The sequence below is a fragment of the Podarcis pityusensis genome, assembly GCF_964106645.2.
Source record: "Podarcis pityusensis genome assembly, chromosome: 9".
NCBI classification, from domain to species: domain Eukaryota; kingdom Metazoa; phylum Chordata; class Lepidosauria; order Squamata; family Lacertidae; genus Podarcis; species Podarcis pityusensis.
Window position 1 is genome coordinate 36,400,551 of NC_138034.1, and position 20,214 is coordinate 36,420,764.

Consider the following 20,214-nt stretch of genomic DNA (forward strand, 5'->3'; position numbering starts at 1 on the left):
GGTCCACCATCTTGATTAAAAATGATATCAAATTAAATCCAAACATAGACAAAACCTGCTCTTTGAACTCAGGAAAATTCATTCAAAATTTGGCTACAATGTGTTGTGTCTAAATGCATAGTGAACGTACAAAGAAACAACTTTCCGAAATATGTACTAGACAATAACATATATTTATTGATGCACTCAACCCTGCATTCACTATACATTTTCATTATATAAAATAAGCTACAGGATAATGCAATAAAGAATTTACCACTTACTGCTGATTGACAAGTCTCTGTCTCTTGATTACTATGTATTTTTTGACTACGTCTGTTGTTCTGACCAGTCATATCTAGCTTCTATGCTGTGCTTTAACCAGCATCACAGGGTTTCTGTAAACACCTGAGCACCTTTGCAATTTCACCTGATTCATGATCTTTCACAGCAGCTTAGATTTCAGTCAGCATGTGCAGTACAAGGAGAGTTGTGGTGGACATCTGATTCAGTTGGCAGGCTGTCAAAATACATTTAGCGAATGGGCAAAGTGCCACTTAATACTGTAAATGCATTTTCTTGTGAAATAGACAGTTCATGTCTTACATCATATCATTCAGTGTGTGCAGCACACTAACCACATTGAAGGGCAAAAATCTTGAAAACCTTACTGTGAGATTTTTGCCCTTCAGTTGTTACTAAGGACATACATATGGACCAGAGTTTTAGTAAGGTTGTGCAATGTGGGTTTTGTAGGAATTATTCCTTGTCTGCTCCTCCATTTGAGTCTTGAGGACCAATCAGGCTTGAATGGGTGGAGCTGATGGAAGGGTGCGATGGATACTTGTAGTATCCTAATTTTTGGAGGTGCCAGCTACCACAAGTAAAAGTTTTTTTCTTTTAATTTTATTTTCATTCTCACTGTTAGTTACAGAGAGCACAACAGTCACTTTAATTTATGTACCACAGAGTTTAAAATAGAAATATTCAGCTGTATGGCTTGGTCATCTGTAGGAATGAGTTAGAGACCTGATTTGGTTTGCATTTAAATACAAATCTACCTGATTCACACTTTCCAAAACAATGAGAATCAAAACACAGCCATTCTTCAAACTTTGTACTTCTCTGAATTTTGCAGTGTAGTTCTCCTGCCACGTAACATGTACTATAAGGTATATGTTAGGGTAAAGTATGCATTAAAGTGCATATAATTGGCAAAAATAGCATGCACTTATTAGAAAACAGTTGCATTTAAAATATTAAAATGTGTAAATTAGGGGAAAATGCACTAAAATACTGATGAACTACTTTCATGAGGAATATACGCACACACACACAAACTCATGATGAAATATTGAGAACTGAACTTAAGTTTGGGAAAATGAGAAACTGAAGGAACCCAAAATTTACAAATTTACTAGGCCATTAAAAACATGATCCCTCCCCCTGCAAAATTCTGCAGTTCATAGTAGTGTACCCCCAGGATGAAAAACTATCAAGAGTTCAAAAGCAGCTGCTTAGCATGCTTTGGTTTCATTGTTCTTAACTGATGGACACTCTGGGAGGCACTTTTGACAGGGTAGACCCAGTATCTTTTTTAGAGCTTTATTAAGGCAAAACCAGAAGCATAAATGTGCTTAATGACAAAAAACACTGTGTTTATAATTTAAAAAAACAGACTTGTTTGTAAAATATGAAAGAAAAATAAATCCTTTGTAAGTTCCCGAGAATAAGTCTGAGAAGTAGTCATTATAAGCCACTTAGTTATACATGTACTGTATCATGTTGCTGTGAGAAACTCACATTTGATTAGCCAATAAAGCAGGTTTAGTAAATCCTTTAAATGCTGATTTGGACTGTGCAATACAATACCAGTGGGTATATTACAGGGATTACAAAGTCTCTGAAATGATCACCTGGGGACATGTGGGGTTCCCTTGTCAGTGATAGTTCATTTCACTTCGTGTGTCAGGTGTTCTGTCATATCACTTTTCCATTTCCCTGGACTTTTATTGATTCAATGTGTGTTTGATCTCTACATGCTACTTTGAAAAGCAGATTTGCAATGAATAAAGAACAATAATTTACATGGATAATCAAAAACTATTTTTGCCAGTAGTGTTGTAAGTCAGGCAAAGACTAGCTGGTGAGCCAGTTTTGCATATTTAACAGTTCTCAACTTTCATTTTGCTTGACAATATACTTTGCTATCTTTTCTTATTTGAGTTATTCATGTTTTATGTCCTGTAATCTGTATTGTTGAAATTAATAGTGTTAATAGTATACTGAGAGGCACATTTGTCAGGCATAACATTAATCTATATTTACAATATTTTAGTTAATCACTATTTTCAAATCAATACATTCATTTTCTTGCAATTTTCAAAAGAAAACTTTTGCCAGACATCTGTAATCTTTGAAGAAATATTACATTAACTTGCTAGGATTCAGAGTTCTCCTTTGTTCACATAAAGGGTAGGGGTGATTTCCACCAGCTGTACCCCCTCTTCATAGCTAAAATGATTCCCAAGGATGTTCCAATATTCAGGAGTAGATTTTTGGCATATGTAGAAGGCACAAATGTGAACCCTATTCCATTTGTGGAATAAACGTGAGGACCAAAGCTACTGTGTCCTATGTATATAGGGAACAAAGGTGTGTTTTCAAGTCATTGTACCCCACCTTCTTTAGCCCTCAGAACTACCACTATTTTGAAAACACTGGTGTCGTTTATTAAAACAAAAATAATACTATTTAAAAAATGGAGTTTAAAAGATTTACTAAGTATTTCTGCTTCCTAGAACTCTGGGACGCAGCTCTTGTGCCTTCTCCACATTGCATCCTTTGCAAAATGCAAAGGGTGAGAAGGGCAAGTCTCTTGAAATTGCAGGGTGTGAGGCACAACTAATAATTGCTGATTGCTATTGCTCTTCATTCCACGTTAATTGCAATGGAACTAGGAACACAGGAAACTGCTTTATACCAAGTCAGACTATTGTCTATGTAGTCAACTACTCTAATTCAGGTGGAGGAATTTCCAGTCCTACTACCTGAGATCCTTTTCCAGGTGGAGTTGTGTAAATTGAGCCTTGGACTTTGAGTATGCAAAGCATCTACTCGACCATCCCCACATGCTGTGGCAGAATTCCTTTGTCTTATCTAATATTATTCCCAGCCCCATCCGAGTGGACAGGAGAACTGTTCTGCAAGTCTTTTCCCTCTCTTTGGAAGACAGAAAACACAAAAATGGAATCCTCAGTTTAGTTGCATTTGATTTATTCAGAATTGTTTAAAAACAAAATTACAGCTTTGCTTACTAAGTTTTTAAAAATAACTCAAGGCAGTTTACAAAACACAAATATTAAAACAACCAAGAACAAATCAATTAAAAGAATCTAAGCTACAATCAGCAGAGGAAAAGATAAACTACAAACATAAGCAAAAACAAAACAAAAAAGCAAGAATAAATAACAGGGTAAATATCCATAATGCTAGCCATAACAAAAACAAGGCTAAACTAAAGACAGAAGCAAATTCAGTTTAACAGAGTCACCCAAAAGTGTCAGCATTTCATCTGGTACTAAAACTGTGTAGCAGTTGAGCACAAATCCTGTGGACAGCATTGCACATCTGGAGGATGCACATGTAGCAAGATTTCTAGTGTTGAAAGCAGGGCATGAGGTGACGCAATGAGGTGTCCCAAGCCATCTAAGGCCCTTTAATGGAAACCTGAAACAAGCAGGTAGCTAATGTAGAACAACAACAACAACAAATGGGCTGATGTGCTCTAACCCAACCAAGCAGCTCTAGCCAACGACTTGGCAGCAGAAATGTGTACAAGTTCCAAGTTTATGGGCACTTTTCAGTAGTGAACCCCACAGTAGCTAGGACCACACAGTAATAAAGCATGGAGGTGATTACAGTCTGTATGGTGATTAAAGCCAGTGTGGTGTAGTGGTTAAGAGCGATAGTCTCGTAATCTGGGGAACCAGGTTCGCGTCTCCACTCCTCCACATGCAGCTGCTGGGTGACCTTGGGCCAGTCACACTTCTTTGAAGTCTCTCAGCCCCACTCACCTCACAGAGTGTTTGTTGTGGGGGAGGAAGGGAAAGGAGAATGTTGGCCACTTTGAGACTCCTTAGGGTAGTGATAAAGCGGGATATCAAATCCAAACTCTTCTTTTCTTCTGTATGACTCTGGTGAGATAAGATCCAACTTTCCCAGGAAAATGGAGTAGTGTGTTTTATTGTTAGCTTATGTATTTCTTCTTATGTAATTCTGTTGTATAAAGATTCTATAGAAAGTAAATCACCGAGTGAACAGTGTATATTTTTTCATTGTAGATATGACTTTGTAGAAGTTGAAGAGCCCAGTGATGGCACTATTTTAGGACGGTGGTGCGGCTCCACTACTGTTCCAGGAAAACAGATTTCCAAAGGAAACCAGATCAGAATACGATTCGTTTCTGATGAATATTTTCCTTCTGAACCTGGATTCTGTATCCATTATACTCTCCTCGTACCAGTAAGTATTTCCCGCCCCCCTCTTGTATTTCTAGCTCTTAGACTTCCAAGATGTAATGATAAAGAAAAATAATAATAAGTGTAACAATACAACATTATATGCTGTATAATGTTTCTTGTAATCCGCTTAGAAGTGCTTCTGCCTCAGGAATGGGGCAGAAGCTGGAGTAACTTTACAAGGAGGGACTTGAATGAAAGAACAACAACATTTGAGAACTGCTGTAAAGATAAAATTGTTAAGAACAGAGCAATCAAAAAATGGCAGGAGGAGGGAAAATGAATGGCAGGCAAACTACCTTTTCCTATCCGCCACTGGACTCATGTTAGCAGAGCAAAAAATTAGGTTGTGTGCGTGTGATGCTCTGCAGTCTAGGTTTTTAATTTTTTGAGAGCCAGTTTCACTGAAAGGCTGTAAACTACAGTATCTCCAGCCTGTCATACTATGCTCCCCATTCCAGGGAGAGCTATGAATCTTTCTCTAGGCATGGCTCTGGAACGCATCCTCTTTGTTCTCTCCACCCTGTCCAAAGTCAGACCTCCAACAGTAGAGGGGAACTGGTGGTGGACCTTTCTATAGCTTCACATAGCAGGCATCTTACACTGGATCTCTGTTTCAGAGGGCAGACCCATCTCTCTCTGAGAGGATCTGATGAATCCTATGGCCTCTGGGATATGCACCCCACACAGGAACCACAGAATTATGATTAAAGAGAGCTGAAGTGTGTTTGAAACATTTTTTTCATTTTAAATTTTTACAAACATTTTAGACAAAAGGAACAAAATTATTTCAAATTTAATTTGACTTTCCTCCTATCCCTTCAGCGTTTATTTATTTCACATCTTTTTATTGCTGCATATCCAATTCAAATATATTTATACATTTTCCTTTATCCCCTTAATTATTCTTTACTGCACATGTTTATATCAATCCTGCTAATGTTTTAATTTGTTTACAATATGTCCTTAAATAATCAATAAACTTTCCCCATTCTATTTTTAAAAGTCTTCTTGATTTCTTATTCTTCCAGTGAGTTTTGCCATTTCTGCATATTCCATTAATTTTAGTTGCCAATCTTCCTTAGTCGGAACTGTTTATTCCTTCCATCTTTGGGCATAAATCATTTGAGCAGCTGTGGTAGCATACATAAACAATCCCCCCCCCCCCCCCCGCTGTTCAATAGGTACATCCCCACCCATTATACCTACCTAAAAGAAAAGTTTTTGGTTTTCTCACAAAATGAATCTTTAACATTTTCTTCAACTCATTATAAAGTGTTTGAAACATATTTTGTGGTGGGCGTGTAAAAAAGTTAAAGAGTACTGGGAAATGATTTATGATGAGATGAAAAAAATGTTTAAAATAACTTCCCCAAAAAGCCCAGAGGCATTCTTGTCAGGATTAGTTCAGTCAGAAGTTCCCAAGTGTTAGAAAAACTTATTTATGTATGCAACAATAGTAGCTCTAGTTTTGTTAGCCCAAAAATGGAAAGTGAGGAAGGTCCCTTGTAAGGAGGACTGACCACTTAAGATGATAGAATATACAGAACTAGCAGGTCTAATGTACAGAATAAGAGAGCAAGAAGAACATGTATTTAAAGAGGAGTGGGAATCTTTTGTTGAGTATGTGGAAAACAACTGTACACAGTTGAAAATGCTGGCAGCATTAAGATAAATCTTACTGTTTAATTAATATTTGAGTGTTGTACAATTGGCGAATTGACTAAAATGGTTATATTAAAATATGCAGGTGTAATAGACAAACAAAATGAACCGTGGAAGGGGAATGAGGGAAGTCATTGAATATATGGTATTATGTAAAATGTTTATTTTGAAATGTTAAACTGAAGTCAATAACATTTTTTTTTTTTAAAAAAAGAAACATATTTTAATGAATTGTCCTGAACTGGTAAAACATCACTTCCTGCTTAAATTCTTGAAGATGAAAAGACAGAATAGATTGAGAGAAAATAGACTAAAGACAAACTAAGAAAAATGAAATTGAACAGTGTGCATTTTTATTTGTTATTGGAGACCACACACAGTGAAAAGAACATCTACCACCACTTTCAGAACTGGAATGTGTGGGTTTTTTAAAAAAGAAAAGTATCTGCTATAATATTTTTAATTTTAGTAAACTGTTCTTGAAGAACAACTTCTAAGTCCATTAAGCATCTGAAGGATAAATGGTAAATCAGCCAACTTAGTGAAGACAAAAGGAAAATGAGCAGAGCAGAGGTCACTAAATTTTGGTCATTATTTTGCAACAATATTTCACTGCTTTCTCCTCTAAGCATTTACACTTATACGGAAACCCACCCGATCTAATAACATTGACATTAATAATAATATTGTGAATAAATGAGAAATAGAAACATTTTATTTTCTACCACAAGCTCATCCTAGCATTTCATTGGTTATGCATTCCTGAAAACATCACTTCGAATATAAAGGTCTTTGGAAACAGTATTTTATATATTGACAAAAAATATGGTGACATATCACTCATCTTTGGATCCACGCAATCATTTTAAGTCTTGGGGTACATAATAGCATTAGTGTACATAGGTTCCCTCGGTATGCAATAAAGGAAGTGACTTGCCAAAAAATTACATTAAGAAAGTCTAGCCCAAGTCTATTCGATACTGATATGATTTACATAGCAACAGTGTGCTATGTAAACAGACGTGATAAAAAATTCCAATTTGGGTCTGGGTAATATTCCTTCTAGCGACTTGTTTAGTTTAAATTATGTCAGTTACAAGCTTGGCATAGAACACCCAGTGTAGTAAAGTCTATTGTTACTTGGGTGGGGGGGAGCGGGTGAATGGGACACTTGATGCCTGAAGTGCCATTAAGGAATGCATGACTGATTGCCAAAGGAGTTATTAATTATTCGGGGCGCTGAGAACAAAGCAGCTCCAGTTGAAGCTGAAGTTGGGGGGGCGGCTAGATCCCCCCCCCCAGTCTATCTTGGCACCTGGTAGTATGTCATTTGTCATTCAAGATCATGCCAAATTTTCTTTACAAGAAACTCACTTTACCCCTCTTGCATGGAAGCTGAGATGGAAGATGGAAATCCAAGAAGCTTCTGAATGACCACCCTAGTTTGAAATGTATTTTCTGAAATGTTTTGAGCTTTGTATATGTACCAGACATTCACTTAGAAAGATAGCAATTTGCGCTGGGTTGTTATTATTGGCTTAAGAAACATTTCTCAGCCTGAGGCAACAGGAGCTGTAGTTTAATGCAGATATTCAGTATAAAGCTAATTAGTCACTCCTTACTACTAGAACTTAAGGCAGTGGAACTGTCTTCTTTCTAAAAAGAAAATATTTGCCTTAAAGATATACACTTCTTCATTAAACAACTTTTATTTGCATTTTTATCAGTTTATATGCCATATGCCATTGTGAATTCTTTGTGAATTCATGTGATTTGCCAAGTCCAATAAACACAGACATGGTATATGCATTTTCCTCATGTTTTTTAAAAAGTTGATTAGATGTATCAGTCTGATATTATATAATATTTCTAGTCCAATTCACACACACACGGCTATTACCCAAGGGCAAAAGCTCTAATTAGTGCCAAAGGGAGCATCCCTTTCCATGACTAATAATAAACAAGGAAGGAATAAATTTGTTGGGATTATGGTTCACAAGCAAAGCATTAAACCATCCCTCACTACTGTAATCCCAATGAAAATTGGGGGATGGGCTACTAGGAATTTTAAAAAGCATCCCTGATGTACTTTAGAGTTATGTGTTCAGTGCTCTGAGAGCAGGGATGTAAGCATAATAGAACATGTTAAATATTTGTTAAAATGGCTCTGAACATTGATATTTTTTATGTAGCTCTTGCAGACTTGTCTATGAAAATAGATTAATATTTCATAACATGTTTTTATATCACATTATAGATATTTCTTCTTATGGAATACTAGGGTGTTTTGAAAAAGCAAAAAACGTGTTTAAACTCCAAGGAGATTTCTCAGCCAAGAATGTCTCTTCTGTTTGTTTCAGTAATTCCCTGATTATTCTTCATGAAATATGAATCAGTAGAAATTATTTTAATTGCTTAATTTACACAATTCATTTTTGAAATGTAGTACTTTGTTGGCATGAAAATCTGTCATTTTTTTAGGAAGAAAACAATTGTGTTACTACAATATATTGAGAGGTATTTGTAAAAGTTGTAGTAACAAAATTGTTTTCTTCCTAGAAAAAAGGGGGTGGCTAACCTATGCCCCCACCAGCTGTTCCTGGGTTACATCTGCCATAATGCTATACCATTGGTCATGGTAGCTGGGGCTGATGGAATTTGGAGCCCAACAATACCTGGAAGGCTGCAGGTTAGTAACTACTTCTCTAGATAATATTAAATCTACTGAGCTTTTGTGCTACCTGCTGTGATCAACAGGATCAAAATTAGTCAGTCTTAGCCCACCTCGTAGCAATTGTCACAACTTGGGGGGGGGGGGATAAAGCATTGAGTTGAATCCTTAGCCTCTTGGTTACCCCACTAAAGGGGTCCAGAAAGGGGTGTCTCTTTCTAGGAATCCACATGAGGACTGATGGGCCATAGTACCCTTCCAAATGGGATCCCGATGGGATTGCCCCAATTTGATGTATGTCATAGAGCAAGTGTCAGTCCAGGATTGACCCAGCCTTTTTTTTTTATCAATCAGCCAGATACATTGATGCCACATACGTTCCTAGTGTCTTTGCCAAAGCCTACTTAAATCTGTAATGAATATAAGGTAAAGGTAAAGGGACCCCTGACTATTAGGTCTAGTTGTGGCCGACTCTGGGGTTGCGGCGCTCATCTCGCTTTATTAGCCGAGGAAGCCAGCATACAGCTTCCAGGTCATGTGGCCAGCATGACTAAGCCGCTTCTGGTGAACCAGAGCAGCACACAGAAACGCCGTTTACCTTCCCGCTGGAGTGGTACCTATTTATCTACTTGCACTTTGATGTGCTTTCAAACTGCTAGGTTGGCAGGAGCAGGGACTGAGCAATGGGAGCTCACCCCGTTGAGGGGATTCGAACCGTCGACCTTCTGATCAGCAAGTCCTAGGCTCTGTGGTTTAACCCACAGCACCACCCGCGTCCCGTAATCAATAATAGTTGTGACCTATTTCATCCAATACTGATGTCCTGTCTCTTATTTCTTCCCTTGGCCTGGGTCTGCAAGGTAAACTGTATTGTTGTATCTTTAGTGTTACACGTAAAGATGCTCAGTTCCTCAGTGTATTTTGTGTGAGTTTTATAATTTTATTTTATTTTATGTACATTTGCTTTTTTACTTCTTGTCCTTGATCAAGTTCTGTATATACTGCTAGACCATTCATTTTATGATTAATTTAATTATACACTTATTTTTTAAAGTCTTTAAGGCACTTCTGAAGTTGAAATACTTATTTATTTAAAATACTTTTATAAGCCCCTTTAATAAAAAAAAAATCAGTAGGTGGTTTGCATAAAATTAAAAGAAAAAATACCTTAAAGAAATAAATGGGTTCAGCTAACACAACAAGACCAGATATTGGGACTGATGAGGGAAGGAGTATGCCTTGAGGTATTCAGTGAAGGAGAAAGTTTTACTAGGCGACTCATTGCTTTATAAAATTTTACACATTACAGAACATGTTATGACCTGAATAGGGGGAAATGGCACTAGCATTAAAATCTCCAACTCTCTTGGAGCATATGCCTTAAAGGTCATTAGGAATAAGTCTGTGGGTATACTGAATGTATAAGTATTTTTGTGGTGGAAAAAAAAGTTTTAACTTGAAAGTTGAGACAGAAGGATAACCAGAAGTAGATCAGTTAATTTTGTAAAGCAGTTGCCATTTGTTTTTGAGGGTTTTTTTAAGCCCTCACCCAGGTTATTTGTTTCTCATTTTGGTCATAATAATGCTAAGTTTGTTCAGAAAAGATGTGGTAATAATTCGTTTCTATTCCAGGCCAATCACTGTTCAACTTTACTGGCAAAAATAAGAACCAGCATGGATAGTTCATTAAAACCTCAGAGCAGTATATAGTAAATAGTCTATAAAACCAACTGAATTGTTGGTTTAGGGGTCTCATTCTCACTTAGGTCATGAGAACTTTGGCTCAAATGTCATGCAAGGCCTGTCCCAATAGTGGTTAGATACAGATGCTTTCAAAAATCCAAAGAGTCTCCTACTGGCTTGCTTTGCCCCAAGAACAAGTAATTTTTATTGGAACAATACAGGGGTATGTGGCGGCAGGCACTCTCTAGGCCTTGATGAAGCATCTTTTTCCTGCCAGGGGTAGCAGTACAGCTACCAGTCTGAGAATATGTAGGGAGAAACAAACATTTGAGCTTGCTTCTCAGAACCTCAAAAAACAACTGTGAGAACAGAAGCCTAGGAAGCAAATGTGACCATGTACAATGGAGAGTGATTCAGTAGAGAAGGGAGTAGGTAACCGTATTGCTGTGTTGGCCAACTGTGGTATGTGAAAGACGTGTGAGTACTGCATATCCATAATTACATGTATAGTGAATGCATAAGCAGGGATGTGTGAGACAGTGAAGGGCCAATGGACAATCACACCAAAATGTGAATTAACACATCTAGTCTACTGAGGATCCAAAACTGTTTTAAACTATCTTAAAAATACATGTATGTTTTTAGAAGCAGTGTTTTAACGTGCCTCAGTGTAGGAGAGAGTCGCATACTGGGTTGCATGGAAGTAGACCATAGGAGAAGAAATATCAACAACCTCAGATATGCAGATGACACAACCTTGATAGCAGAGAGTGAGGAGGAATTAAAGAACCTTTTAATGAGGGTGAAAGAGGAGAGCGCAAAATATGGTCTGAAGCTCAACATAAAAAAAACGAAGATCATGGCCACTGGGCCCATCACCTCCTGGCAAATAGAAGGGGAAGAAATGGAGGCAGTGAGAGATTTTACCTTCTTGGGCTCCATGATCACTGCAGATGGTGACAGCAGCCACGAAATTAAAAGACGCCTGCTCCTTGGGAGAAAGGCGATGGCAAACCTAGACAGCATCTTAAAAAGCAGAGACATCACCTTGCCAACAAAGGTCCGTATAGTGAAAGCCATGGTGTTCCCAGTAGTGATGTATGGAAGTGAAAGCTGGACCATAAAGAAGGCTGATCGCTGAAGAATTGATGCTTTTGAATTATGGTGCTGGAGGAAACTCTTGAGAGTCTCATGGACTGCAAGAAGATCAAACGCATCCATTCTTAAGGAAATTAGCCCTGAGTGCTCATTGGAAGGACAGATCGTGAAGCTGAGGCTCCAATACTTTGGCCACCTCATGAGAAGAGAAGACTCCCTGGAAAAGACCCTGATGTTGGGAAATATTGAGGGCACAAGGAGAAGGGGACGACAGAGGACGAGATGGTTGGACAGTGTTTTTGAAGCTACAAACATGAGTCTGACCAAACTGCGGGAGGCAGTGAAAGACAGGAGTGCCTGGCGTGCTCTGGTCCATCGGGTCATGAAGAGTCGGACACGACTAAACGACTAAACAACAAGACCATAGGAAGCCATATCACTAGGGGTGTACTACTATACTTAGAATTAAGTGCCAAACCACTAGAAACATTCGGCTTTTACAGCCAAATTGGGGGGGGGGGGGGACACAGAAAAAGTCTTCCATGAACAATGATCAAGAATAGTTTCTGAATGAAAATATGTCATGACCCAGACCCTTATTGCTCAAGACTTCATAAATCGTTTTTCTTTTCCCGCCTAGGAAGGCAAACACAATGACATTCAAATTGATCTTTTAAACAAAGTCCTTCGTGTGTTTCCTTTCAAACTTTTTCAGTAGTCCCCAGATCCTTTTAAACTTCTTGTCCTTTCATGCTGTAAAGATAGCTGGAGAAGGGTAGGAGACTTGGGCTTTGCACCTTTTCTCCTGCTTTTACACAGTGGCTGATCTGAAGTCTCTTATCCTTGCCTAAGAGTTCCTGAATATTAGTGTTAATCTGCACTATGTTACATCATCCAGAACATTAATTCTGAGCTGGTTTTTTATTGTGTTCCAGTTAGTCTTTCAATTTTGTTAGTATAAGAAGAAGAAGAAGAAGAAGAAGAAGAAGAAGAAGAAGAAGAAGAAGAAGAAGAGTTTGGATTTGATATCCCGCCTTTCACTCCCTTTAAGGAGTCTCAAAGCTGCTAACATTCTCCTTTCCCTTCCTCCCCCACAACAAACACTCTGTGAGGTGAGTGGGGCTGAGAGACTTCAAAGAAGTGTGACTGGCCCAAGGTCACCCAGCAGCTGCATGTGGAGGAGCGGAGACGTGAACCCGGTTCCCCAGTTTACGAGACTGCCACTCTTAACCACTACACCACACTTTGCTAGTTTAGATTAGCAAAATGGAAGAAATGGCCAATTTTAAAAATTTGTGAATAAAAGCTTTAATATTTATTACTGCTATATAAAGGATCTTTACAGAAGACAAGATAACTCAGGACTGTAAAATTCTAATAGACTTTGTTGAGCTCCAAAAAGATATGGCCAACAAAAATAGCAGCTAAAGTTCAAAATAAGTGTGAAATGGAGCAAGTTGACACAGGAGATAGCTAAATGTTTTGATTACATATGATTTACATATATGCTTTTTATGATACTAGAAATCCAGGTTATCCATGTATTGGTAGTAGGTTCAAGGGAGGGAAAAAGAGAGGCTTGAGTGAAGAATTAACTTACAAAATTCATTTCCACTGCGTGCTCTGATTTCAGTTCCAATATGGCTCTGAAAAAATATTAGACAAATTAATAGTGGATAATTGAAAGAGTGGATACAGAGAAATGCTCCTAAATCATATGTAACTCTGGGAACTTGTGATCAGCCAATGGAATTGGTAGGAGGAGAAGAGAGGGAGAATTTAACACATGGAATTAATTGTAATTTAGATTGCTTTTGGGGGGAAAACATCAGGCAAACTTGTGGAAGATAGATCTAACAGTGGCTATGAACCATTTTGGTGAAACCTCAATGCACAGTAGCAGATGTTGAAACAAATGGAGGCTGTTCTTCCTTTCATGTGTTATGTACAATAGGCATATATATGGTTATCTGTCCTGGAAATGAAAGTCTTGAAGAGAGTTCCACTGGCTATGGAATTCCCTTTGACTAACTTCTACCACCAAGTAAATACATACCTTTTATCCTGGGCCTTTGGATGTAATCAGCTGATGCTCTTTAATGTTTCAGGGCTTTCCCCCCCTGCACTGCTGCACTATACTTTTATTTATTTATTTATTTATTTATTTACCAAATAACAGACCGCCATTCATAACACAGAGTTACCTCAGGGTTGTTTCCAACAAACATATTCCATTCCTAAAGCAACAGTAACACACAATACAGTACTTGAAAACCAATCATTATTTAAAAAACAAAAACAAATAAAAGTGTGATTTCAAGAATCTCAGTAGTTCTAGAAAGTACACCAAAGATCACATATAGTTCATAAACTATTTGTCGCCTGCTCCCTGATACAGTTCTGTGAAGTGGATTTCACAAATAGATTTACGGTTAGAGCTGATTAATGCCTAACTCGACATATAGTGGCTGTCTTAGAAGGATGTGCCAAGTGCAATTAATTTTCAATTTTATGTTGAGATGAGTGTTCAGAGATGACTGCATCCTTCCTGTGGTATATGATACATTGATCACTCTCTCCCAGTGGCACTGCAAAGTAATCAGTTCACAAGCAGGCTGCTATGTGAAATCTGAGAAAGACAAACACGTTCTCAGACTCCAAGCACATTGCAGCTAGCCACTTACTTTTGGTTTAGCTTTGATAAAGTTTCCCATATTTTGATTCATATGAGTAGTTTTTTTAAAGCTCTTGAAAGGAAAGCATCCTTTAATTGTGGCTGACCACATCCCCATCATATAAGTACGCAAAGACTTTGTTACTACTGGGTACAGCTCATTTATAGCCTTCTAGGATAATAAAGTAGTATCTTGGATTGTTTGTTCTGGTAAGCTTTTAAATGTTCTCTGTGAAATAGAGATAAATATTTATATTTATAAGCTTTTCTGCCTCAACTGTATGTCCCCCCCCCCCCATAATACATACCTATGTTAGCTAAAGCTGTAGCCCAGGAATTAGCATCATGAAGACACCGTCTACAAAAGTTCTATACAAACCTCTGCATTCTTAATATACTTCCCTGAGACTGGTATAAAATGTGTTATTTTAAAAGCAAATGTCAAATTCTCCTTTGAACTTTTCATTTCAAAGCTTCCCAAAGTACTTAATGCAAAATAGATGCATTGAGTATTGGTTAATTGTCTTTATTTCTTCAAAATTTACAAAGTTTGTTAAAAAAAAGAGGGGGTGGAAGAGGCAGGTGATAAGAGATAACTGATTTGTTAATTGGTTAAAGGGAAGGAAGGAAGTTGCAGCAGACACTTGTAGGGCTGGGACATAGAAGGAAGAGGAGTCTAGAAAAGGGAAGTCCTTGCTTGACCTCTCTTAATTTACTAGTCGATGAACATTTTAAAATGAAAAAGTTCTTCCTTCCACTGTGTTAATAAAATATGTTTAAAAAGAGAGAAAAATGCATCTTTATTTTATGAATTGGGATGTTGAAGTGTGTGCTACATTATTGAGGAGAATAATTGTGGCTTCACCCCCTTTTCCTGAAAACTGCTGCTAAGAACAAGCTTGACGACAACTGACTATTAAATACCAAATGGGTCAATAGACAGTAGTTTGGAGGAAAGTGGAAAGCACTTTGCACATGCTCATAAGTACTGCCCCCCATTCCAGAACTCAGTGCTGATGTTGAAAACAGATTTCTGAGCTGAGGTTTATTGAGCCTTAGCATAAATTAAGTCTAGGAAATGTTTGGGATGGAGAACTTTTGCTATAGCAAGAAGGAGGGGCAGCTGTGAAAGGAAAAAAAAATGTTTTCTGCTATGAAAGTGAAAGGGAAGCATTGAATGGCTTGTTTATGTTGGGAAAAGAATTTATGTGTTAATGGTAATAGAGATGGGGCTGGTATCTAAAGATATGTTCTGGACCTGAGATGTGTGTGTATAAATGGCATGTTTCCTGAGTGCAGTTGCTGCACATTTTATCCCGATGATTTGGCATTAATCCTGTTTTTTATTCCATCCATACTTTGCTTCTTTATAATTGTTCTTATTTGAGCAAGTAGTTGATGGCTTTACAGATACTTTAAGAAAGTACTTAATTTTAGTATACCTTAGCTCCTTGGGTTGTTAGCCTTCTTACCAACAACACGGGTAACAAAATTCTCCTGCATGGCTTTGGACTAAGAGGTGATTGTCTAGATATGTTTCATTGCCTGAGCATAGACAGCTGGAGCTTTCTGCTTAGACACCAGCCCAGAATTTGTTTAAAATCTATTTATGAGGTTGACTCCACCATCTTAATGGGATGTGATTTACATGGCTATAACAGCCTGTTTACCCCCATTCCAAGTGAAGTAAGAATTTTGTGCTCAAATTGCATGTTAATTCTTGTATGCATAGACATATAATGATTTCTAATGAAAAAGAGGGTATCTGGCTTGGTTTATGAGATCACAATTTACTGGAACCTCTTTAGAACTTTGAGTGAACTGTACTTGACAGTGCCAAGGCTTGTTAGGATGCATTTTATAAGCATAGAATTCCTGCAGTTTCAACCTTGTCACAGATTTTATTTCAAGGTTATCCTTTCACTTTGTTACTTAGAATAAGTGTGCATTTTCTGTAAAGGTCCTCCATATTCCATTATAAAAGCAGAGCATGTATCCAGTCCTCCCTCCTCCCATCACTCTTACTTAAAAGGAATAGCATGAAGCAACTCCTTATTGTAAGCTTTTCTAAATGAAATGTTTCATTGAGTTGTGAGTATAAAAAAACCCATTTTAAATAAATTATTCCAGGGCATTAGTGTGTCCAGCAATGTTGTTCCTGCCAGAAATGCCAGTTCTCCATCTTCTTAAATTATTTAACATACAGATTAATGCATAAAGCTTTGGCATAGCTAAATAGGGATATATATATATATATATATATATATATATCTCATTAAGATGAACTTGGAAGACACTCCCCCTCCCACATGCTGCATTAATATTTCTTACTGTATAAAAGTACAGTAAGCGCTAATATAAACATTCCTAACTAACCATGCTGGAGTTATGTGCTGGGTGAAAAGGCATCTTATCAGTTTTTAACTTGCTGTATATATTTGGCTTAGGAAAGTTGAGGCTTTTTTCTTTTTGAAGTTCAGAGACTAAAATATTTTGCATGTGTTGCTAGGACACACAAGGTAAACTTACATTCTCTAAGGAGAGTATGTGTACGTCTGGAGCAGGAAAGAACGACTCACTGTAAATGAGAAATATTTGAATTTATATTGGCAAGAAAATAGCTAATATATGGCCATGTACTTACCAGAAGATAAGCAAAACTGTTTTGAAAGCAGTAATAATTCAGATATTATTAGCTGCAAATAGAAAATTGGGCTCTTTCATTAAAGAATCAAGATATATTTATTAAGTAATTAATTTTAGCAATTTACTGTTGAAGAACCTCTGGGTGATAAAAAGCTTAAATGAAAAATGGCAGGAAGCATCTTTGTTAATTCAGTCCTACAACACTGATATATTTCTTCAAGTCTATTTTCGGCCATGATCGCATCGATCTCTCTTCAATGAAGCCACTGAAATTTGACCTTAGGCAGCACTGCTTCCTATTTTTATCTTTTTTACACCAGTTTGTCAGTTTAAGAACTGCATATTACCACCTTACAGAGACATTAAATACATGCCTATTGAGAAGTGAGCTTCATTGAATTCAATGGGACTTGCTTCCAGGTGAGGATAGCAGCCGGGATCACATTGATCAAATTCTCAGCTTGCAGGATTATATGCTGAGAAACTCTTTTTGTACGCACTTTGCCAACATCTAGGTATGCTACTGAGTGGTTCTTTCCAGATTGAAAAGCCAATTTTTACCATTATAAATATATTAAATTCATTTATTATTTGCTGCAGATAAAATATATTGGCATGATTTCACAGTAAAAATATCAACCATAAAACCTTTTTAAAAATAATATGTAAAAATAAATGAAATGAAATCCAGTACAGATACAGGCTGAGATAAAGTTCTCCACTTAACACTTGTTGAACAAGGAGGGTCTTCATTAGGTACCAAAAAGCAATAGAGTCACCTCCTTAATATATAGCAAGGAGTTCCAAAGAGCAGGTGCTGCCACAATAAAGGCTCAGTTCATATATCATAAGGAGCTGACCTACTGTTGAGATGTCATCTGTAGAAGGCTGACTCCTGCAGAGTGTACTGATCAGCTGGGTGTATATGGGGCTTTCCATCTTTTAGCTATCCTAGTCCCAAGCTTTGTAGGGCTTTGTGCACCTACACCTTGAACTTAACTCAGCAGCTAGTTGGCAGCCAGTACACTTCTTTCGGCAGTGGTATAACATAGGGGTAATTGTCTGTCCCAGTGAGCAATTGTGCCACTGTATTTTGCACTAGCTGCAGCTTCTAGGTCAACCCTGAGGGCAGCCCAACAGTGGAGTACATTGATCTACTCCAATGTGATGCTGTGCTAGTCCTCACTGGAGACTGCAGTGAATGTAAATATGGCATCAAGATTGTTAGGGAGGCAAGCAACTTTACCCTCAAAGTGCCTTGTAAATGAGTCGCAGGGAGATCTAAAACTCCATTTTCTGGACTAAATGTTAAAACCCGAGCAATACAAAAAGTTCAGCTAGACAGCTACTTGAGTATGCAATAAAGGCAGAGGAGTGGGTCTTAGAGGTGTTACAAAACGAGTCATTTAATCATAGAATTGTAGAGTTGGATGGGACTATGAATGTCATTGAGTCCAGGCTCCTGCAATACAGGAATATTATCATGCTTGCATCTCTTTGAAATAAAAAACTAAGTTTCCAAGATACATAGTTGCCTTGTCCTAATAATGTCTTCTAGCATAGTGGTGGTGTCTTCAATATGACTTACAGAATTGGTGGAGTAATGAATTATGTCCTTGTCCTTTGACTGTTTCATTAAAAGCTGCTAATGGCAGAATCTTTATTTGCTCTGAAGGGTTTTCCTGTACAAATAATCAAGACAATCTTTATTTTAATATTTTTGCTCCGTTTAGGTTTTCAGAGCATAGTTTTTATTGCCCTCAATGAAAGCACAAAGGTCTTGCAGGAAAAGGTTTTCTCTGCATTGAAGCCAACTATATTTTGATAGCTTCAAATGTGTGCAGGAAAATGCCGTATAAATAGCAGAACAGGAAATTCCACTTGATCCAATACTAATTGTCATTTTTGGCTTCACTATAAGGCAGCGGCAGACCTAAAGTATTTATACATGAGTTATAGTTTGCTCTCCTATTCCCATACAGTACTATGACAGAGATAAAATATTCAGAACTATCTAGTATTTAAAGATGTTTTAAATGAATGTAAATAGATTTATGGGTATATATTTTTATTGCATCCTGCCCTAATTGGCAAAATCAGGATGCCCACTTGACTACTGCTTTATTTTCAGTTGCTCTCCTGTAGACTTTTCTATCACAGGCTTTGCCTCTTTTGCCCCCACAACATACTGAATTGACTCATCCAGTGAGCTTCTTCTCACTATGATCTCCACTATCTTTCTTCTCAGTGATGACAATAACAGAGAATTGTGGTCAGATATTTCCCAAACTGTAAAGTGAAACTTAAAGAAAGAAATCGGTCTCCTTCCTGGGCAAGGCTGGATCATTGAAATTTAGGGGTGCCCACATAAGGCATGCATGTTTGTGTGTAAACAAATATTCAATATCTTCATAAAGGGACCCCTGACCATTAGGTCCAGTCGTGACCGACTCTGGGGTTGCGGCGCTCATCTCACTTTACTGGCGGAGGGAGCCGGCGTACAGCTTCTGGGTCATGTGGCCAGCATGACTAAGCTGCTTCTGGAGAACCAGAGCAGCACACAGAAATGCCGTTTACCTTCCTACCGGAGCAGTACCTATTTATCTACTTGCACTTTGACGTGCTTTCGAACTGCTAGGTTGGCAGGAGCAGGGACCGAGCAACGGGAGCTCACCCCATTGCAGGGATTCGAACTGCCGACCTTCTGATCGGCAAGTCCTAGGCTCTGTGGTTTAACCCACAGCGCCACCCGTGTCCCTTAATATCTTCATAGAGTTATGTGAAAATCCTTACAAAGCAATATTCTATATTTAAGAATCCTGAACGCAGAAACACTGGATTTTTTCCAAGGCTTAGTGTAGGTGAATCCTACCAGAATTCAGACATGACATGTGTATTCTTCAACCTGGAGCTAGGGATTGAGATTTGTCCTTTAGTTGGGCTTGAGTTGGAGCTGGAAGTACAGAAATCAAACTGCCATTGACCAGGCAAAAATGGATGTCAGGCTCTAATGGTAGAAGTAGCAGTTCTTGTGATCCAGAACCATGCATGTACCGATGGTTACTTCTGTTGGCAGTAAGAGATTTTGAACAGCCCTTTTGAAACTGGAATGGGGAATCTTGAATGCATATCATTCATAACTGTAGGAGCCATGAGCCACGGTTGCTTTCAATTGTTGGCATATTGCAATCTAGGTTTCTATTACTGAGAATATTGTCTCTCTTACTGCTGGTATTTTCATATAATTGCTCAACAAAATATGTAGACCAATTCTGCTC

General features: G+C 37.9%; 1 protein-coding gene across 1 annotated transcript in view; it reads left to right on the forward strand.

Moving 5' to 3' along the window:
- PDGFC (platelet derived growth factor C) overlaps positions 1 to 20,214 on the forward strand; it is a 106,682-nt gene that overhangs the window by 76,295 nt on the left and 10,173 nt on the right. The window contains exon 3 of the mRNA XM_081021415.1: positions 4,323 to 4,503. Within this exon, the coding sequence (XP_080877541.1) occupies positions 4,323 to 4,503 (181 nt within the window). The remainder of the gene's footprint in view (positions 1 to 4,322; positions 4,504 to 20,214) is intronic.